Consider the following 22576-nt stretch of genomic DNA (forward strand, 5'->3'; position numbering starts at 1 on the left):
AGACGCTACTTATAAGGAAGTATTCATTATTTGAGATGTGTTAGAAGAATCTAAGTATATCATAAAATTTAATAATTTCATCCAACTTAAAATGCAAGCTGCTGTTCTGGTATTCAGTAAGTTATAGTGCCAACATGTTCAATTCCGTTGCTTTTGTCAGCTCACCAGTATATCGAATGTACTTTTGACTTGCATTTTAGTATTCTTTAAACAACGTAAGCCAAAGCTGGCAGTCTATTCCACTGCAATGAATATACTTTCTACTTGGAAGAAAATATGAAATTTAACTTCAGCTGCATGCCAAGCAACAAGGGCAAAGCCAGGTTTGTAGAGACAAAGATTATATTTTGTTTAAACCTGTAGGTGAAAAGTATACATGCTCCCAGGCACTCTGTCCTTTCTGAAATCCAGAAAAGTCACCAGTGCGAAATGGAAAGAGCAGCCTCAAATTGCTGTGGATTTAGAGACAGGTTGAAAATCCGATTTCATGTTCAGCCGTGTTGTGTGATTTCTTTAACTGGGTATTTTTCACAGGCAGTCACAGTTCTTTCTTACCACTTTTTGTATTAACACGATTAATTTTGCTGTGAATAGGTTCAAAATGCCAAGGAATCACTGTGTTGCGGTAAAAAGCTGCGGGACCAAATAATACAGGGCTGAACGGGTTGCTAAAAGCATTTTAATTACAGCACCCCAGTCCTGCAGCTCTGCACACGCATGCACCCTCTGAATACATCAGCAGAGTGAAGGGTTTTCTCCACGCCTTGCTGAGTGTAGAGCCGAGGATAGCGGGCACTGCAGCGAAGGGAAGTTTTGCCTCTGTCCTCAAGGAGGATGGGATTAGCACTACCCCGTCGCCGTGCCAGATTGTATCGACTTTATTTATTGACAGTGCAGATCATCCATTACCAATGGATGTGTGCTGTGGTGTGAAAGTGAATTTACCATGAAATTAGTTTCAAATGGGGAGAAAACCAGATGCGTTTTTTCCAGTTCTTACAGGCACAGCTTCCCCACTGAATTCAGTGGGAGCTGCAAAATCCAGGACTGAGTGCTAAAGAGATTGATCCATAAGGTTTCCCTGGCATTTCAGAGCCTCGCATCAGTTAATTTTTTTTGGAGCATATTCCAAACCCCCCACAGTATGTTCTGATTACATTCCTTAGGGGATATTTTCTCATCATCCATCACAGCTTACAAATGTTTTTTCCCCTCTTGGATCTCTTGATGCTGTCCCATGCTCCCTCTGAAATACTTTCAGCTACAATCTTCTTATTTTTCCTGGTTGTGATCAGAAAATGTATTTCATTTTTTGTCTTGCAATGAGGAAAATTTAACGCAAGTAAAATGGAGAGACTGTAACTGAATCTGGAGAATATGGGCTCGATCCTGTCTTGGTGCTGTACTTCCCACCTGAAGGAGTGGTTGAAGTCTGTGCTACAACATACTGGATCAAAATTATAATGCATTACTCTATGCACAACTTAGTTAGGAAACCTGATGCTGCCACCCTTTCGTGAGTAGTTCTTTATTTAAGAAAACAGTTTTGACTTGAAAAAAGCAAATGATATGAGTAACAACTACTCATACAATTAGTCAGGAAGGTGTGCATATATCAGTCTGTCATTTAGCTGGAGTCAGAACTTGGGACGGGCCCACTGTTTGTGCTTGTCACTGCTAGAGGCTTTATCTATGGCTATGATATACAGCAGGAGGGTAAGCAGTTCCCCTGACCTTTGTTAAATTGCTATTTCTTGCATACTGGCTATTGCTCAGTGCCAAATGTGGTAAGTACTGTACGTTCTGCAAATTGCACACAGTCTAATTCTGCTCTAATTGATAAACTGAATAGAAGGTATAACTCTATCAGCTGTGGCAAACCTCCGAACGTAATGTTATTAGGAAGTTGTTAAACACGACAGGAATATCATCAGAGTGGGCTGTGCCAGTGATCTAAGTCAAACCTGTTTACATCAGCTCTCAGGTGTAACACCGAGCAGGAAAACTGAACTTGTAGGAAAAAAATGTTAGCAGTAAGGTTAAAACTAGGGGGGAGAACAGGGGCTGATTGTCTTAAAGGCCAAGCCTGACACTAGGGTGTGGAAAGAAGTCACAGTCTTCAAGGATGCAGTGACACTTCTAAGCAGCATTTCTTCTTACAAAGAAAATTGTTGCTGACTGCTCAGCACCTTGCTGGGTGAGCTAAGGGGAACTCAGAACCTGCACGTTATGCTGGATTAATTTCACACCCAAACATTAGATTAATTGGTAGCTCTTGTAGTCTGGCTGCTAGTGTGGGTATGTACAGAAGTTGCACATCCCATCCCTGACTCCCTGTAGGCAGGCCAGGCTGCTCTGCAAGGCCTTCAGAGCCCCGTGAGGGGCTGGGGCAGTGGTTACAGCAGGCAGCTGCCTAGTGCTTGGTGTCCCTCGCAGTCCTGCTGCCCTCTCCACGCTGATACCCCATCCTACCATGCTGTAGTGCTGCAGGGGGAGATGCTGGTCTCAGGAAGGGCAGGGAGCACTTGCCTTTGGTCTGTAATTGTTCTGCTACTGCAATGACACCCACGGGATGCTGCAAAATGCTAACACAAGTTAACTGGGGCAGATTTCCCACTACTGCTGCTGACTTGGGCTGGTGGTCTGTTGTTACGCACTGCTCTCGTCCCGAGCCGCCCAATAGCAGCGATAATGGAGCTCGCATTTGACCCTGAGGTGGGGAACTCATTGTCATAGGCAAGGGCGTCTCACCAGGAAAACCACGTTCACAATAGAAGGAAGTGTCTGCCAGACAAGAGAAAAAGGAGCTGGTCCAGGGGCTGGAGCACTTGTGTGATTTTTGGACACCTAAGCTTTACTCCACGTCACGCTTCCTGTGTGACTTGGAGCAAGTTGTTGAAGCATCTGAATGCCTCTCCTACCTTCTCATAAGTTTCCGTGGGAGCTCAGGCATGCAGTAGGAATTGGGAGCCTTGGTAGCTTTGTATATCTGCCCTAAAATTCACTGCACCTCAGTCCTTTGTCTTTAGTGTGGGAACACCAAGGTTACCTGCCCCCAGCTCTTAGCGAGGATAACACTATAAAACATAACAAGATTCTTCAAGGACGTCAGGACATCTTAAACATATCTTCATATTAATAACAAATAAATATCTTACGGTGTGCAGCTGGCTCTCTTTGGCACTGTAAAAGCTCCACTGGATAAAGAAATTTCCCAGCGGCTGAGAACTCGCGTACGTACAAAGGAGGGTTGCGTTGCCGCCTGTCGTGACATTCACTATCTTCTCAGGAACGGTCACCACAACGCCGCTGGCGTGACCTGTGGGCAGTAAGCACGGTGAACAGAGAACTACTGGGGCCAGCCCTGGGGGCTGGGCAGGAGAGCCTTGCTCCTGCTTTATCCAAACAGCCTGAAGGAGATGTCTGTCCTTCTCCTTTCAGCAGTTTCCCTTGGGCTTGGTGGGGAAGTTTTCATGATAACGAGCTAGGAGTGGGTAAAGCTAACAAGCACGTAAACCCCCAGAATAGCTGTCCCCTTAAAACCAATAATATTCTGACAAAGCAGAGCTCCTGAAAGCAGGCCTGTTCTCACCTGCAGAGGCTTGTCTTCTCACTGAGAGCCTGCGGCTCAACGGAACCTTTCTTCTGCACTCTCAGCGCTCTCCTGAACCTCACGCTCTCGTTCACAGCTGTCCTGAGGCCTCTTTTACACCTTTCTTGCCTTCTTTTCTGCAGTTACTCCTTTAGATGTCTGATCTTTATCCGTGGCTCACCATCTGCTACAGTGTTGTCTCTTATTGTATTCTTATGTTCTGTTTCTGACTCAGTGGCACTGTTGGGTTCCCCCAGTTTGGAGCCTAGCAGCCTTTCTCCATTTTCCTTTTGCTAACTACTTTGCATATGTTTAGGTTCCTTATGGCTTCCATGCAGAAGCTGTGTTTTTTTCCAATGTATGAGTGATAGAGGCAAACATACAAAATATTCTTCTCTTAATAGAATATCTGTGCATCTTAGGCTAGGGTGCTGCTTTTTAGAATTTAAGCAGAACCTTCAGCAACATCAAAAGAATATTTTGCTCAAATTATCACTATCACCCACATGAGAGAAAACATAGTTTAAGAAAGATTTATTTTGGCATTTTTAACCATGCAAATGTTGCAGATTCATCTGCTCCTACAGTAGGCAAGCCTATCTCAACCTAATCTCTTTGGGGTTTGAATTCCTTGTTTGATAGCTTGAGTATTAGAAGTTCAGTGGAAGGAAGAAGGCAATAATCCACTTTCCATGTCAGTGTTGGCTAGGATGAGAACTAGTGAGCTTTAACTGCAGCGAGATTTGCATTATATGTGAGGGCAGTCTCACAGGAACGGTTGCAGACTGACCTAAATTAGTGTGGATCCTGCCTTGGGGAAAGAGAGGATCCCAGTGCTATGTGTAAGTCCTGATTGTCCTGTGAGTTCCCAATAGCTTGATCCTTACTGTAATCTAATATGAAAGCCATGTAATGTTATTTTAGCTGTCTCAGTTCATTGTTCTCAGCTTTAACAATTAGAGTTGGCCAGAAGATTAGTTTCTTGCCACAATAATACTTGCAAGTATGTGCATTAATTTTCTCTTCTTCATTGGAATTAAGCTACGGTCCTTCAACACAATGGCAAACTACTGAAAACATCCATTTTCCAGTCATCTGCTCTGTGTTTCCTTCATCACTCTCTGTGTCTGGAGTCAGGAGTGCCACAGCTTGGATATTACAAGCTTTTCCATGAGAATTTAGCAGAAATGACTCCATCTTCTGTAAAGTTGTATGTTTGGAATAAATACATTCAGCTGAAATACGCTTGCATAGTTCTAGTAAACATATAAGGCCAAAACCTATAAAACTTTCATTGTCCAGCAAGGTTGTTAAAAGCCACTGCTAATTCTAAGATGGTGCTTTTGACTGGAAATGGAGTGAGCTGGAACTGCGCAGCCTATTCCCACATCACGGAAGTTAGTGAGAGCTTTGCTTTGTGTTTAATTCACTCTTTATGGTTTCAAACTCATAATCCCATCTCATCCATACAGCTCTTTTGATTTCAGTGAAAAAAGCACATGAGTAAGAATTGACCCCATAAAAAAGGCTGGTGTGAGCAGGACTATAACTTCTTATTAAACCATTGCTCTGTCTTTTACTCAGCAATATAACTGTGTGAGCATTTCCTTGCTACAGAGAAAGTGACTGCAGTTAACTGGGAATCATCCACTTTCATTGCAGTCCCATGAAGTTTTTAATGCTAACAAGTAAATACCAGTTTGCTGATATTTTGCTGGCCTCCACAGAAACCTGCAGTCAGTGGTTCCCCTTGCTACGGCCATGCTGCTAGCCTTAAGTCCACAACTGTGGAATTGGAGGATATTGTTTTGCAAAGTATTTGTACCAGCACTGAATTCCTTTTAATTTCTAAGGCAAAAATCTGTGGAGTTTGTGTGAGTGAGAGAGGTGACATTGAAATACTAGGAGCAACTATTTAAATTATTTCTTTGGCATCCAAAATAGGTAATTCCATCTTGAAAAGAAAATGCGGAATCTAACTTTCATTTTCGTTAGTGGACACAGTTCATCTCCTCCTGGAGAATTAGACTTAAAATATCTACTCCTGTATATGTTAAAAGTAAAGCTTAGCACAATAAATTGTCTTTGAAACATGAATAATATATTATCTTTAATATACCATATATTTCCTAGATTCCAACGAGTATTACATCCTCACTTAACTTCATGGAAACACGAATGATTATTTGCATGCTTAAAGTTAAGCATACCCCCAAAAAATTGGTGGGGATGGGCCCAAGGCATCATTTCCCAGGAATATCTTGAAGAGGAGACAAAAGCCAAATGTAATGAAACCAGCCTTGAAGGTTAGGTTTTCTCACATTCGGCTTTTGGCTCCTCTTGAAACAGTCTAGCACTCTACATGTGAACTCGTTGCCTCCTCCTGTCTGTAAAGCAAAGCACTGGTTTACCGAAGCTAAAATTCTGTTCTTGAGCAAAAAATTATTACCAGTCAGAGGGCAGCTTGCTGATTTCCACAAAACAGCGTGGAATTGTAGCCACAATATTCATTCCATCTAGAAATAAATCCCGAGCATTTTCCTAGTTTGCCAGTCAGGTTGACCTGCTCTCTTATTTCAACAAGTTCCTCTACTTCAGTGTTATTTCAATCAGTTTGTTATTCTTACCTGCAAGGGTGGCTAGGATTGGAAGTATCTTCAGCATCGTTGCAAACATCTTGATGTTTGGAGAGAAAAGAGACCAGATGCAGGTCCTGAGTTCGACTAAAACTCAACCGTGACTGTTTTTTTTCAAGTGGGTTTTTGTTTTCCTTATCAGCTATATATCAACACGTCAATAAGCTTTTTATTCTCCTTTATCACATGTATGCTTTTCTCCGACTAGTGGTGTGATTGTTCAGTTGAAACCATTTTGTGGGGTGTGAGCAACTGAGTGTTTTGTTAATATTAAACTTTTGAATCAGAGAAGCCCCAATTCTCCCACCTTTACCAAGGCCCAGCAGTATTTGCCCTCATAAGTACTCCCACTGAGCACAACCAAAGTATTTGTGGATCTATTAACAGTCAATCTGATTACCAGTGTTGGAGTCAGGCCTAATATGAATAAGGAATAATCTTTATTTCCTGTTAATTCGATCAATTTTTTTTAAAATGTGTATCTGGAGATAATACTTGGCTAGTACAGTTCTGTTTTAAAATTTATTTCTCATACCGTTTTATACAGAATGGTTATGTTGGACTCATGATTGCCTTGAAATTTCTGTACTGAACTCATCAGGAAGACAACACACCAAAATAAAGTTAAAATAAAACACAGTTTATCCTCTAAACTGATAATACAATTAGTTTCATCCAGTTTGAACGCATGAGGTTGGATGCTGCTAATACAAAATGTCAAGGTGAATATATTGATTTTTATTTAAATCTTAATACCTGATGTATTTAGCAAAAAAGCAGTGGATGAAGGTTAGGGCTAATTGCAGTAAGTTACAGTAGATTTGTTTGTCCTTGGTGAATTTAAAACACCTTCTCTAGTTCTCTGAGGCTCGTGAGGAACACAAGGTGCTCAGCTTCTTGAAGAAGGCAGCTTTGCTGTCTTTATTCCATGTCATTTGATTGACACTAGTGCAAAGCCCTGGGCTGAGATGGGAGTAGTTGGCTGTGCACATGCAGCCATGCGGCAGTAGCTGAAGACGTAACAGAGGGCAGCATTGCCTTTTAGATATGTGCCTGCACCTCTGCCCAAGACAATGAAAACAGGCAGTGACTTTTTTTCCGTGCTTGGCGAAAACACGGGCCTAGTTCATGCCTGAAGATCCAGCCTCTTTAGTGATGAACCACCCTTTCCACGGCCAGGGCCTTGCTGCAGCTGGGGAAGCCCTTTTGGGAAGTGGGGCTCAGCCTCTGGCCATGTGTAGTGGGACAGCTGGGGATTTCCAGGCTCACCCTCATCTCTGATGGCTTGTGACGTGGCAGTAGATTCTTCACAGTAGAAGCAGTGAGTTTCTTGTTAGGTCAATTATAATCAGGATCAGGCTTATGTAATTAAGTGAATTTTATCCTGCCTGCTATTGCTGTGGAGATTCCTGAATAATCTCTGGGTGGATGTCAGTGTTTGATTGTATTTTTATATGAACCATCTCAAAAACAATTTATAAAAGAGGTCTTTTCCTTAGTTCTGACTTTCAGTGCTTCACGCAGTGTTCCCACGGGATAGGCAGTGTTTGCCTTTTCGTGACAAAGAGGACAAGACTTGGAACAGCCATATGTCTCACCGTGGATGCACAGGAGACCTCGAGTCCAAAGAGAAATATCACAGAATCATAGAATGGCTCGGGTCGGAAGGGACCTTAAAGATACCTGGTTCCTCCATGGGCAGGGAAGCCACAGGGATGTACACACAAACTCTGAGTAGGCAAAGCATTGATCCGCTTGTGGAAAGGGTATGCCAGAGGTGGAGCAAAGACTCTTATCTCCTGATAAAATGGAAGGGGCCAGTACCAGGAACTGTATGTTAACAGACTTTGTGACTCAGGTCTGTGTACACTGAAACATACTCAGAAATGTTGCCTTCCAAGGAACTCCCCTGTGCTCACTCTATAAATAGAAGTGTCAGTCATTACAAAAATGAAGCCCGGAGGCACACCCGGAGCAAAGCAGCAGGCCTTTCTGCGCTGCCTTGCCTAGACAAGCACTTTGGTGACACTTGGGTTGCTTCTATTGGCCCAAAACCCAATTTTAATCTTGCTGTAGAATTCCACATTTAGCTTGACTAAGCTCAGCAGCACTTTGAGTGCTTTGTGTTTCTGAAATATTCTAAGTAGGTTATTGTTCAAAGGCACCAAACCCAGCATAACGTGATTCACAAAGCTCTCTAGTTCTGCATCACACCTGATTGCTGGGGATGCAGAGAGGAATGTAATTAAAAATTCAAACAAATACAGTAAAGGAGCTGCCTTAACCCTCTAAATCCATCATCAGATTGACTTTCAGTTACACTTTACAGTTTACTTACTTATTGTGCAACCTTGTTTGTTGTCTTAAAATATTTATAAGCTTTTGTGGGAGTATTTGGAGCCTAAAAGTAAATTTCTGTACTCACTGTTAGTTTCGGGCTCTCAGATAGTGGAAGTCTGTAAAGGTACCAACAATATAAACTCTTCTGAGGAGAGCACTGTGGTTTATTCCCTCAAAATAACTTGGTCATAAATATACATAGCCCTCTGTATCAATTTCCAAGAACTTTTTCTTGTTTGATTAGTACTTAACAACCCATGTCAGGGGCCGTGCTCACAGAAAGGGGGTGCCAAATCTGGTGCAGAGGGTCGCTCTGGATCAGCTGTCTGCGTGTAGCCCCCCTGGGGCTGGCAGTGGCCTGGGATGTTATTCCAGCATTCCCACAACCCTGGACTATTGCAGTTGTTGTAGCGTGGACATTTTGAATTTTTCCAAAATGTGGCAGGCAGTTAATTCAGTGGGATTTTGTTAAAAGCATGCAAAATGCTAGACCTTTGCCATCTGATCTGGCCTGTTTGACAGCCACAGAAGAGGTAGGAAGTTTTCTTAGCCTGTATCAGCTGTGGGAAGTTGATGCCTGCTGCTGCTGAAGGGATTTATTTGTGTGCAATGCATTCACAGAATCATAGAACGGCTTAGGTTGGAAGGGACCTTAAAGATCATCTGGTTCCAACCCCCTGCTACAGGCAGGGACAGCACCCACCAGGTCAGGTTGCCCAGGGCCTCATCTAACCTGGCCTTGAGCACCTCCAGGGATGGGGCATCCACACCTTCTCTGGGCAGCCTGTTCCAGTGCCTCCCCACCCTCTGAGTGAAGAATTTCCTCCTAACATCTCATCTAAATCTCCCCTTTTAGTTTAAAACCATTCCCCCTTGTCCTGTCATTATCTGCCTGAGCAAAAAGTTGTTCCCCATCTTTTTTATAAGTCCCCTTTAAGTATTGAGAAGCCGCAATAAGGTTACCCTGAATTGTTCTATTGCAACAGAGCCACAACACCTGTCTCCACACAAGTGTTTATTTACTCCTCGGAGTCTCATGTGAAATTGGTGAGGAGTTAAGCACCTGGATACAGTTTTAGATCTGGCTTAGGCCTTTGGGGTTGATGGTAACTCTCTTTCTGTCTTTCCTGCCTCCTGCTCTGAGAAAAGCCTACAAAAAGCAAAACAGCTGCAGCTGCTGGTGCTTGTGCTGGACTGGGCGTGCTAGAGAGAGGTTTGTTGCAGAAGCAGAAGGGTTCACAGCAGTCGTGGTGGTAGCATAAATGTTTGGTTTGCCCCCCTCATTTGGCCAGTGAGCTGTGCGCCACGAGTGCTCTGGCTGACTCAGGCTGAAGAATGACTTTCTAACAAAAAGTACCGCCATCAGAGAAACCCTTTCTGTGTCAGAACCAAAGCAAGCTCTCTGCTGCTTGGTAAATTGCACTACAGTGGTTCTGTCTCTGTGGAATTGCTGTTCCCTTGAATTTGCATTGGCTGCATAACCTTTTTAATGCCTATGATTAATTTTGGTTGCATGCCTTTTTTTTTTTTCCCCTCTTCTTTTTCATGTTGTTTTGAAACTGAAGCTAATAAAGCAGAACAAAATGGAAAATTCACAGTGAGGATCTGGGGATTAAACTGTCTCCCTTATCAGAGGGAAAGGTCTTTTTTCTAATCATCACTTGCATTTTCATAAGCGAACAATTTTTGAAACTGTTAAGTGGAATCGTTCCTTGAGTGGCAGTATTTGTTGTATACCTGTCTGAAGTGAACAGTGCTTTCAGATTAACAGTGTGAATAACTGTACAATTTGTATGGTGCCTGCATGTCTTAACAGGTATGGTAATGTAATTTTAAGGCCAAGCTAAAACCTGAGATAAAATTCATGCAGTTGTCGTGAACTTGATGATTTTCACCTGCTTCTGTCATCTCTGAAATGGAGGTTTTGGGTAGATATATGTTAAAATGATGTTAGAGTTTGGTGCTTTTTAAACAGACCAGTTCATGTTGTCAAATAGAAGGCAATCTCACTTGTTATTTAAAAAATAGTTTTTAATTCTCACTGTTTCAAGGAAATACTTGGACACAGATGTTGGTGCACTTCTTTACATGACTGCATCACTCTGCAGCATGTTTAATGTGTATCTGTGCGTTCCCCGAAAACCTAGCATAGGAGCACAGTACTGGGAGAAGGTTGCTGGTTTAATTAGCTTTAATTCTGGCTGAGAATGATATGATGCTTCCTATCCTGCTTTGGTAGTAATCCCATTATAGCTGCCTTAATTATCTGAGTTACACTGAGTATGGCAGAGTCTAATGGTGTTACGTGACAAAGTCGTCTAGCAGAGGATCAGCTATCCTGAATAAAAAGACAGTGCAGAAGACCTGGTGGAGAGAAACCTAAGCACATTTTTGTCATGTTTTTGATTTGCCTGGGGCAGACAACCAAAGTTTTTCATCAACTGATCGGGACTCGGATCCTGCAGCCCAGCAGCTTTATTGCACACCACACACTAGCAGTTTGAATTCTTCGGGAGCACTTGATATCCTGAGGTGGGCAGGTGGGCAGTGAGTTTGCAAACTGGAGGGAAGTGATGGAAAATGAAACTGCCAGCAGCCTGTGTGCTATGGGAGCAGCTGGGAAAGCTGCAGGGTGTAACCTTTCAGTAACAACTGTCTTGTCCAGTGGCACACAGCGATGTGATTGGGATGAACTAATAAAAGCAGCGGGGCAGCCTGGCCTGGCATGCTTCCACCCCCATCCTGCCTTCCCTCGCGGCAGCAGGATCCTGCAGCCAGGCAAACGTGCTGCTAGTGGAGAAAGCACTGACCCTTGGCCCGTAGCTGGGACACGCTGTACACCACCGCTGGCTTCATGGTCCAGCCCCTACGGCTGCACCCCGTGCTGTCTCCTGGCTCCCACGTGGCAGCTGCCTTCCTCCGAGCTGACGGGCACCAGCCCCGTGGGCAGCCTCTGTGCCCTGCAACTTCCCGGCTTCCATTTGTAAGCTGCGCCGTCGGTCTCCGGCTCTCACAAGATAAAAACGAAAAGCCTCAGGTTTGCACCAGCCTCCCCAAGGAATCACATTGCTTTTCAGGTTGATCAGAAGTGTAGTGGGACTCTTTTTGCTCTTTTCCGCCCCAACCACTGAATATTGCTTCTGTGCCAAGGATGATGTAAAACTCCTATTGGGTGGCCTTTTCTGTAATGTTCGATGAGTAAAGTGAAATGTTCTTGGAGCCTGTATGAAATGCTGAAAAGCTTCCAATTTGCTAAGCAGACGGCTCGGAGAAAGAAATAATGGCTTAAAATCTGGTTCATGGACTTATATCCTCTGCACCACTGATGTGACTAGCATTGAACGAGCATTAGCTCTTCATTGTGCCTTGAAATGCAGGTTAATGCCCTATATCCAGTGGGGGGTGTTTCCTTAGCACCCATAATGATCACTGTCTTTGCATCTCTACAAAAAGCTTGTTTGCAGTTTGCTGTGCCTCTGGGAGTCAGGTCACGCCCCAGTGGACAACTGACCTGTAGCTGATGGATTAGAGTGGTTGTACGCTGCTAACAGTAATTACATGTAATTAAAGTGGCTTCCTGGGACAGCAAGACCTTGACCTTGCAAGCAATCACTTGGAGCCTTGATTTTAGTCCTGTGGCGTCAGCAAGACTGCTGTGGCATTGAAGTGAGACGTCGGGATGGGGGCTGGAGGAGAGGAGGACACCGCTGAGCACACGGGCTATGGAGAGCTGCTATCTAACCGGTGCGTTCCATCATGGTAATGCGTTGCATGGGGATGGCAGTGACCTAAGATGCAGCAGGACTGTCAAAGTTTCTCATGAGCCATGTAATAATTGATGCTTTTCCCTAAATCCCTAGCTCCAGGCACGCTGGTAGTGAATAATGTTGTGAAAGTTCAGTTTGTATTCTCTTCTTCCTTAAAGTAAGGATGTTTCTGTCGTTTTGATTGCGTGAAAAAAATCTTGAAATAATTCCAAATACATCCTAAAAGAACATGAAACAGAAAACAAATCAACTAGGTACATTTATTTTTAATATTTTTGTTATTTTTATAGTCCTCTTCATAGTTTTTGACTATTTGGAGTGGCCCTGTGTAAGCACAGAGCTACCATGAATGTGCCATCATATGGATTTAAGAAGGATTAAAAAAGATTAGCAGCTTCTTGCAATTTGGACTTTGAAGGCAAACAGGACAATGCTTATTCCCAATTTTTCTACTTCAACACTGCATTAACAACAATAATAGTAGAATAGTTGAGAACTACTTGATAATTTGTAGAAAGAAATTTATGTGAATAACAAAATCTATCTTGTAGTTCCCATACTGTTCATAGGCTACTTTCATTTTTGCAAGTGTTTCCTTTTTTAAAACATGAACTGAGCAAAGGGATAAGGGTGGCAGTCTGTGAGTTCATCGCGAGGATGGGCTCTTGACACCTACACCAGACTTGCGTAATTTTGATTGAACGCAACTCCACATGCCTTAAATGCGTTATCCTATCCCTCTCTGTAGCAGCTTGATTTGCACTTGCAGAGAACGAGAAGCAAATATTTCCTGTTTCCTTAGAAAATGCTATTTTTGTGTTCTCATTCCTGTAAGTAAACTCATTTTGTGCACTAGTCCCTGAAGGCAAATACAGCAAAAGCATTGTTTCCTCTATGCAAATAAATGCATAATACATTTAGGCATTTTTAATATCTTAATTGTATAAACTTCGGGCCCAATTCTGTTTTATTCCATCAATGTTAAGCATACAGCCTATTTTGACACCTTTTCTTTATGATGCAGAAGCTTTGTGTAACTGGTAGGTTAAAAAAACCTCATTGCACCCATCTGAGACTGGAGAACACACAGGTGAACGTCAGCCTGGCTTGGTTTGGTGGAGGGAGCACAGGAGGAAGGGAGGGATGCTGCCCTGTAACAAGGGGGCAGGAAGAGAAGTGCTCCTGATTTCTAGCAATGAGAAACTCTAATGAATGTTATTCCTTTTTTTCTTTTTTTAAGAACTATTCTGTAGAATTTTCTGCTCTGACTGCTTATAAAGACACTAAACAAAATGCAGTTTGTCCTTGAAAATTCTGGCTATAAGCAGTTTTAAAATCCATTTGTTTTTGAAAAAAAAAATCATAGAACAAGGGTTCTCGCGCTGATGTTTGGCAGTTCAGTGGGACTCCTCACAAAATAGACATTTACTGATAGCACTGAAGATCTACTGGGCAAATGTGGACTTCTAGTTCAAATTGAGCATGTTACTAAGGGTCTGGTGTAAGGCCCAGTGCAATCCATAAAAATGGCCTAAGTGAGAGACTGGGTGATGCACAGATGTAGCTGTGATTTTGAAGTGCACGCAGTATATTTATTCTGAAACAGGTTATGCTGTGTATGCCTGTTAGAGGGTGCAAAAAGAGGAAATGGCAGAGCTGACCAGTCGTGCCAAGGAGTTTGGTGCAACTTAAATGTGTGTGCCGAGCCTTGTGCTGGAGCAGAGCAAAATTTCATATTGCTTAGCAACACTGCTGCTTACATTGCCCATTTCCTTCCATGTCGAAAGCCAGTGAGCAGCAAACGTGCATTTCTGGTGGCTTCCTGCTGATGTGAAGGGAGCGGGCAGTGCATCCAGGGGCAGGGATGGGACAGCACGTGGAAGGGGTGTCAGGCAGCTTCACTTCACCACCCGCAGCACTCTTCTGTCTGCAAATGGAAAGCCTTTACTAATTGTCTCTCTTTGAGAAGCTGCCTTCTGCTGCTTGGTGTCTTCTGCTATAAGGGAGGTTACTGCATGTGTTGGAAGGCAGGGAACAGATTTCTCAAGATGCTTTTGGCACAGGTACCCTATGCCTAGCCTGAAAATACAGCTCTTCAGTTCAGCACTGGAGCAACGGTGGTGTTAAGCAGAGCTGCACGGTGTTTCCTTCTCTGTGGTGAGTTCATTCTGCTGTACACTGCCCTCAACCTAAACATGTATGGCCACAAATATGTGTATTGCTTCCAGAGCAGTGTGTATCTGTATAGAATCAATGCTATTTTATCGTGTGCACATCTAAACTCTCACCTGTTTCCTCTGCTACCACTGATCAATACTGGTCTTGACATGTGGTTGGAGGTCTCAGGCTTCAAGATCTGTTTTCCAGAAGGATTTTCCTTGCGCCTGCCAGGCTTTGCATGGTTACTTTGCATGGCTTTTTAGCTGTTGGAATGAAATAAGCCTTAAAACCCACCTGAGGTCTCAAAGGAGTCACTGATCTGGGGTTAGAGTCTGCTCACCTCATTTAGGAGCAGAACTCCTTGGCCATGTTGTCTCAGCTCCTTACGCAGTTGGTGAAGGCACCTCAGGAAGGAGGTGCGTGCTCCTCCTCGCCTTCTGGAGGATGGGGCAGTTCATCCCTGCAGGTGCCTGTGTTCCTCTGTGTCCTACAGAGAAACCTCACCTCCAGGAACCAGCTCCCCCCTCCAGGTGCAAGTCAGGGCCTCGCCCAGTGACTGGGTGCAGATTCGAGCCCCTCCTGTGGCTCCCGCTCCGTCACCAGTACGACTGTGACCCTGTGACAATTAGTGGCTTTGTGATTAGTAGGCGATTAGTAACATCTTTCCCATGACTTGGCCACGTGATTTGTAAACCTCTCAGAAAGTTCCCTGAAGCATGAGCCAGTTTCTCTTTTAAAACTGTTATTAAGTGGAAAAAAAACAACCAACAAGCCTTACAATACTAACAGTGCTCAGCCAGATAACATCAAAATCATTCACAGTTCTCACTGCCAACCAATACAGATTTGCACATTACTGTGCAAAGGACACGGAGGCTCAGTTTTTGTTTAAATCAACTTGTTTTTTCATCAGTAAAAATTGAGGTCCTCAGTGCCAAGTAAAATAAAGCCAGGTTCTTAGCTGGTTTAAACTAGATGGGCTCCTTGTAGCTTCAGTGGACCTGCACTGTATTATTCTTGCTGGCTTTTAGCTGCTACCTGACTTTCCTTCTCTAACCAAGACATACAACAGGCTTGCAAGGGATCGGTCTGAGGAGACATGTAGCTCTTCTGTACCTGTTCAGCCCTAGATGCACAGCTCCTGCAAATACAGGTAGGGTCCTGCTTATACACTGTTACTGTCTTTTTTTCTTTTTTTGCTTTGGAATCCGAAGTTACATTTATGGCTTGCTGGTGAAGTGTCTGCAGTAATGGATGAGAACTTTTTGTCTCTTTCTTTATTCCAGCATGCTGTAAGCTAACATTTTAGCACCCAGTAAGCCAAACTGAGCACCAGTTTGTTCTCTATCCAATATTTTTGTGACAAGACAGTGGGAAGAAAACAGCATCTACGAGCACCACGTTCTTCCCTTGGTGATCCCAGCAATTTTAGCACCCCAGCTAAATAGCTGGGGAGGAAAATTACAGAGACCATTGGGATAGCAAAAATCTGAATGAAAAACCCCGATGAAATAGGAGCTAGTGATTTCTGCTGTGCTTCCACATTGAAGTTCCTCTAACACAGAGCCAAACGTGAAGAAATGCTGACAGCATTAATCACACTGCTCTATACTTTTCAGCTATCTTTTGGCAGCCTTTGAAAGTCACAGTTAAAAATACTGAAAACACTCTAGGTTCAGTGGGATTCGAGTTAACAAAAAGGATAGCGTAGAAACAAGATGACTGAGAAGGAAGAGTCATGGCATGACTGTACTTGCTGAGGCCTCAGTGTAGGTGGGAAAGCAAAAGGACTGTTCATCGTGTTAAAGGCACACCTGATCCAAAAAGCAGCAGCCACTGTACTCCAAAACATTGTCGAGGTTTTGGGGGACTTTTTTCCCTTAATGTAACATGGATGGACAAACCTTTGTCGCTTCAACCATGGCACAAGAGGAGGAAGCACCCCACAGACAGATCTCTGACAGAGGAGTAATGCCTAAGGGTTATTGCAGAAATACTGGTGTCTTGGAGCAAGCCCAAAGCTTTTTTTGTTGTTTTTTAAACTTAGTGAGGGCTTAGACAACTCCAAGTTCCCACTTCTCCCTGCTTTCCCATCTGGGCTGGGTGCTCCTGGGAGTCCTTGGCAGAGGCACTGATCCAGCCCCAGAATACCTGGTCTCCTTTCCTGGGCATGGAGGTTGATGCACTTGGGCAGTATCATCCTTCATACCAATCACCAGGGATGTATGTTGGCCATCAAGGAACCTGCCAGACTATTGCAAGAAACTGTTTAGTGTTTTACATGGCTGCTGCCAGCTGTTCACACAAAGACTTTAAGACAGTGAAAGTTGCGAAAAGCGTAAGAGTAGCTGGCTACAGTAATAAAATGGATTTTTTCCCTGATTTTACAAGCCATTGTAGAGTTGTTCCCACTGTGTTTACTCTCTTGGAAGTGCCGCTTTTCATTGTCACTGATCAGGGCTGGCCAGAAAATGAACCTTTACTAAACTATTGCTCCTTCTTTTGCTTAATGCATGAGCATTGACTCTCCAGCACCCAGAAATTCACCTCTCAGTGATGCCTGGAGGCTCTGTAAGCCTGCCACTTGCAGAGTTTATGGCATGCTCTAGGGCTGTTATTCTATACCTGTGTTAGACATAGGCTGTAGCAGCCTGGCTATAAGGTACCTGGCTAAAAACATGAAAGCACAGGCTGCAAATCCAAGCTATGTTGTACCGAAACATCCTGTCACAATTCTTCCTGCAGCTGCAGGATCCATTTTGCACTGATTAATCTGATGCCGAACCCTCCCGAACGGGCTCCGAGCATCCCAGCCAAGTTCTGGTATGAGCACAGTGCTCTCAGTGACCTCGCCTGCCTCTGCGCTGCTGCCGCTCACTGCAGCCGGGACGCGAGAAGCCAGGCAAGTTCTGCAGTGCTCCGGGAAGAGAGCAGCAGGGCTGGGGCCACCGCAGAAAGGAGCTCACGGAGGAAAAGCCCTGGCACTCCTGGGTGGGAAGAGCAGTGAGAAGATGCCGGCTGAGGTACCGCTCCCCTCGCTGCCCTCCCCGCTCCCTCCCTCCGTCCCCAACCCACCTCTTTGCCTTCGGCTCTGCCAGCTGCTGGGCGTCATGGTGGTGGTTCCCAGGGCCCTTCCCGCAGCCCTCTGGGCCCTGTGGCCACCTGGGGCTCCTGGCTCGGCCCCCATGCGCAGAGGGGGATTGTGGCCTGCGTTAGGAATGAATCTGAGAGGCAGCTGCTGGCCCTCGGGGAGGAGAATGAGGGCTAAAGGTGCAGCTGCCTGCTGGAGGAGACCTGAGGCAGGGTTTGGAAAAAGAGGGCAGCCCTACAAAATAAAGGAAGTCTCTGGTGCCTGGGCAGCCCTACAAAATAAGGGGTGTCCCTGATTCCTGCTGCGCAAACGGTGGCTCCCACGGGACGCTGCCTAGTGCACTCTGCTGCTGCCTTCCTGCTTTGTATTGCGAGTTACTTTTGAAAGCCCGGGGCATGAGGTATCGCTGCCCCGTCACTTCTCCTGCTCTTTTGTCTGTACTTCCATAGCTCCCCCCTCCACCCCGCTTCTGTTTACTTCCTTCTTTGGGCTGCATTGTTGTATGTAGTTGGCACAGCTACAGGAGCGGTGTTCATTAACTGCTGCTCCCCTTGCAGCCGGTCCCTTGTTCCCCGTTGTGATCGATGCTGTTACACAAGCTCTGGTACCCTGTGGCTGCCTCTCCTCTGTTTGTTACATCTTGCATAGCTTTCTTTGTGTATGCTTCTTAAACAAAACAGCTGGCAGCAGAGCTTGTCCTGCCCAGGTACGTTACGGACCGCTCTGTACCTGTGTGCCTCTGTCCTGGGGCAGACCACACGGTGTGGGCAGGACAGTGGAGAGCCGGTGTCGTGCTGCTGTGGGGCTTCTCTGGGGACGTCAGAACCTGAGGATCAGCTGGTTACGAGGGCTGACCTCATGCCTTTCCCCTCCTTCCTGCTGTCTTCCTCCCTGTCCCACCTTTGGTAGAATATCTGAGAAGCTCTGTGTAGAGGACTAAGTCTCTGCTCTCCTGCAGGGTTCAGTAACTGAAGTGCAAACTTGTTGTTCCTCCTGAACCCATAGATCATGTCCCTTCTACCAGCCTACATCACCAGGAAGGAGGCAGCCCTTGCCACGGGATGGCACGACAAGGGCGAAGCGTCCACTGTGCGGCAGGCTCACTTTGCATCCAAATCAATCTTGTTATCTGTGCTTCAGAGACGGGAGAACAATGATGCTCCCTGCTCGAAGGGAGCACGAGGCTGTGCTGGGGCTGCCAGCAGGCAGCAGCCCGCACTGGGAAGCGAGCGCCTGGCAGTGCCCCTTGGATCAGGATGAAGTTACCTTTCTGTGAGGCAGCCCCAGCTTCGCCTCGGAGGGGAGAGAGCAACCAGGTCAGGGAGTTTTCCCTTTCAGGGGACATTTTCTGCTCGTGCCATGGCTGCTGGACCAGGGGCAGCTATCCTCAGAGGGACAGCTGTCACTGCTCAGATAGAAGCTCCTAACACTTACTCAGCTTGAGCACCCAGAAATCAAACAGTGTCGTTCAATGCTGCAGGTGATCTCGTTATTCTTATCCAGAAAGTCTGGCTTCGCCACCTCCTTGCAAGATGTGTGGGTATTCATGGAGCTGCACAGATGGCAGAAACACCTTGTCTGTGCAAGAAAGTGGTGCCAGATCATCATCTGAAACTGATTTTATTTTTGGTTGATTTAACTAAATTGGTACAATCTGTGATTGGATTTCTCACTTGAGTTTACCTAAACTTTCTCTTGAGCTAAACTAAATGGTGGTTCCTGTCCACGTGCAGGTTTGTGCTACTTTAAACACACCTGTCTAGAATCACGCCTGCAGTTAGTTAGCTCGCTGAAACTTTTTCCTGTCCTCCTCATGTCTGTGGATATTGCACATCGCCCTTCACTGGGGACATTTAAATACGAGATCTTCCATGTAACTGAGTGCGGTAGGGAACAGACTGTGGGATCGCGTGCTTTTTTTCTTGTTGTAGATAACAAGTGCTGCCCAAAATATCTCCTGTCCCATGCAAGTCATCAGGCTCATGGAGCACATAAATGGCTCCGCTAAACGAGTTCACGCCTGGGAAGCTGCATTATCCCTGGGAAAAAAGTGGCCAGTTTATTAAAAACTATTCCTATGTGTGAATTTGTTTTCTCATGGAAAAAGATCTGTGACAGACAGTAAAGCCACTGCTTCGGTAACAGGATTACTGTTTTACAGCCACCTTCATTCCATTTTTGAGTTATTTCAGAATCACCCACTCGTGGCTGGAGCTTTAGAAGTCATCCTTGACACAGAAGGGAGGATGCTGCAGCATCCAAAGTTTCCTCAGCAGACAGCACTGGTTTCCCGTGGGTTTTAGCACCGTGCTCTGTCTCATGTCATCGAGCTCAGCAGGCAAAGGAGTACAAAGGAATTGGACCCCCCATGTTTTTGACTTCTGAGCTCATACCATGTTAAATAAAAGGTGGTTGGTTGGTTTTTTTTTTTTCTTGTTTGTTTTACAGCAGAAATAGCCTCAGGTTCTGAGGTTCTGCTCTCAGTGCCAAGGCCCGCTAGCTGGAGGAACAGGGAGCGAAAAATCACCAAGCCACCCCGGTGGAAATGCGTGCGGTGATGGGGGCTCTGCTTGTGCGTGGCTGAACTGACCCCGTGGGCCCTAACCCACTCCAGAGCACCAGGCAGGAGGTGCACACTCAGTGTTACTGGGGCAGAACAGGCAGGGTCAGGAAAGCAATTTATGGTAGGTCACCACTGGAAGCAAACACAGGGAAATCGTGCTTGGAAGAAAGCAAAGTTGAGGTCAGCAAATATTTTTCAGGGTCAAAAAATAACAGCCAGCAGTTGTCATGAGTGGCTGCTTTTTTTCCTTCATCTTCAGGCCGGGAAGTTTCTTTGGCCAAATTCAAACAAAACTTATTTTCTGTCTTTTCTACCAAGTGAAAATAGGTTCTGAAGAGGAGTGAGTAGAAGGGTGACAGGGGATGGTTGGTCTGGATAAGAAACCTTCGCCTGCAAGGGTCCAGCTTTAAGCTGCTGCTAATTTCCCACTTGCAGCTACCAGGTATTTATTTGTTGTTGCACTTTCAAGTATGTGTCATGAATTAACAGCTAAGAAGATGCTCTTAGGAGTAACTTTAGAGGTGTGTGGTGTCTATAAAGAATGTTAGCAGGAGAGCTGAGTTCTTTCAACGTGACTTTTCTCCCTTGGCTGAGGGGGAAGCCAGGACAGCAGGGTATTTCTCTGATGGAAAAGTCAGTGCAGCAGCGATGCGGGACAGAAAGTGTGTGAGGAGCTCAACACTAGTTCACAGCAAAGTTGTGGGGATGACGGGTTGTTGTGAACCAAAACTTCTTTTAAAACTGTTATTTTGCCTTTCTTGCCTTACTCTTTCTGCCTGGAAGTGCAGGCTTAGCGCAAGCCTCTGCTCCCTACCCCACAGCCAAGCACATTTAGGGGCAACCCTAAATGAAAGCTTCCCTCTCCCCTGCACACAAAGCCCCGTGTGGGGCTGGATGGAGGCAGAGCAGGTCTGCTCACAGCAAGGCCTCTGAAATGCTGCCGTCCTCTTTTGCAGCCGAGACCTGGCCGTCCTTGTTCAACGGGGTATTGGAGGTTCGCTCAGAGGCCTGGGGCTGTGCTTGTTTATTTGTGTTCTGGCAGCACGCGGAATTACAGTGAACTACATCCTGCAAGATCTGCAAATAGTTCCCACCTATGAAATAAACACAAGCCTCAAATATTTAAACTAAAGCATTGGACTGCCTGTTTATTACCACTGAAGGGCTTTGTTGACCTTACCGAGGCTGAGTCACACCTTTCCTCTGATGGGGCTTTTTTTTTCTTTTGGTGATCCCAGCTTTGTGAAATAATGGCAAAAGACTGAAAAGCGCAGACTTTGTTTACCCTAGGTAGGATGTTTCATTTAATTAAGAATGGATAAAAGGAAGTAAATTGCTTGTAATGCAAATTTCACTATGTAATTCCTTGCTGGAGGGAGATGGGTAGAGCCCAGTGTAGGTAATTATTCAGGTGACAGTTACATCGGGCTGGGTAGAAATGCATAAAGGACAAAAATCCTCGTGCATCATTCTTTACAAAAGGACACTGAAGCCTTAACAAATCTTTCTCTAATGTTGTGGGTCTGTCCTTTCTTCAGAAGCAGAGGTGTTTCCGAGGGTAAATGCAGATAAGCGGATTTCACCCACTTCTGATGTGGTCAGTGGCGTATTTCCTCAATTATACATTCCCCAGGTGTGCTGAAGAGGGGAGTGTACTCGTCTTTTTGCCTGGCATGGTGGTGGTGTTCTAAAATGTCCATGACCAATGGGCTGGGCTAGAGACCCTATTGCTCTGTTAGATTCCTGCCGTTCCTAAGGCCCGGAGCATCTCAGTGCCATTCCTGATCAGTGGGGAGGAGGAGGAATGTGGTTTTAATAAAGCAGCTGGATTTCTCCATCATTAGAGAAGTGTCGTGTGAGACAATGGCTGAAACTGAGAGAAACCCACCCAAGGCTGTGCTCTCGATGAACTGAGCGGTATTTTTCCTTCGTCAGAGTGAAAAGCCATCACCAGGGGCAGAGCCAGCATCTTCCAGCCTGCCCCTCGCATCTGGCCAAAACTGCCCTCCGTGGTGCTCTCTTCTGTCCTTTCAGTGGGACAAGTCAGACTAAATATCTGCAGCCGCAGCATTTTCAGTGGGACAACTCGTAGAAAAAAATTATATTACATACATTGTACTATCTCACAACCACTCTTGTCTGTGAAGAACCAGGCAGTGCAAAGAGAAAAGGGTGCACCGCGGAGGAGCCCACGTGGTGCCGCCGAGCTGTGCCTTGCAGTGGCTAACCAGAAGACAGTATTTCATTTCATGACCGAGAGAGGGGCGAGGTGAGCACAGAAAGGAAGAAGGAGGGTTGGTGGTGTGACCGTGGCCACAGGCCAAATGCATCTGCTGCTCAGCCATGTGCTGTTTCAGCAGGACAGCCCTCGGCTGCCATCAGAGCACCTGAACCTGGTGGTGTGCAGGCTGCACTGCCTGCTCGCTG

The 22576-nt window shown here is 45.3% G+C and overlaps 2 protein-coding genes and 1 long non-coding RNA gene across 6 annotated transcripts in view; 1 reads left to right on the forward strand and 2 right to left on the reverse strand.

Annotated features, from left to right (window-relative positions):
* The window catches only part of VSIG1 (V-set and immunoglobulin domain containing 1), a 28275-nt gene extending 18495 nt beyond the window's left edge, over positions 1–9780 (reverse strand). For both annotated transcript variants that reach the window (XM_080553567.1, XM_080553568.1), the window contains exons 1-2: positions 6220–9780; positions 3159–3319 (exon numbers count right to left, since the gene is read on the reverse strand). In XM_080553567.1, the coding sequence (XP_080409693.1) occupies positions 3159–3319; positions 6220–6268 (210 nt within the window). In that variant the 5' untranslated portion in view covers positions 6269–9780. The remainder of the gene's footprint in view (positions 1–3158; positions 3320–6219) is intronic.
* The window catches only part of LOC308176990 (synaptotagmin-like protein 2), a 72098-nt gene that overhangs the window by 17004 nt on the left and 32518 nt on the right, over positions 1–22576 (forward strand). The window contains exon 1 of one of the 3 annotated variants that reach the window (XM_080553531.1): positions 15509–15648. The exons of 1 other annotated variant lie outside the window; for it this stretch is intronic. The gene's annotated coding sequence lies outside the window, so the exon portion shown is untranslated. One more of the 3 variants, XM_080553527.1, reaches the window with a different exon arrangement.
* On the reverse strand, positions 9987–21096 carry LOC308177001. Its single transcript, XR_013938764.1, has 4 exons — positions 17571–21096; positions 14836–15111; positions 14624–14758; positions 9987–12554 (listed from the first exon to the last, which is right to left on the reverse strand). It is a non-coding gene; the product is annotated as an uncharacterized lncRNA (long non-coding RNA).

This window comes from Anser brachyrhynchus (genome assembly GCF_964034855.1).
Source record: "Anser brachyrhynchus genome assembly, chromosome: 13".
NCBI classification, from domain to species: domain Eukaryota; kingdom Metazoa; phylum Chordata; class Aves; order Anseriformes; family Anatidae; genus Anser; species Anser brachyrhynchus.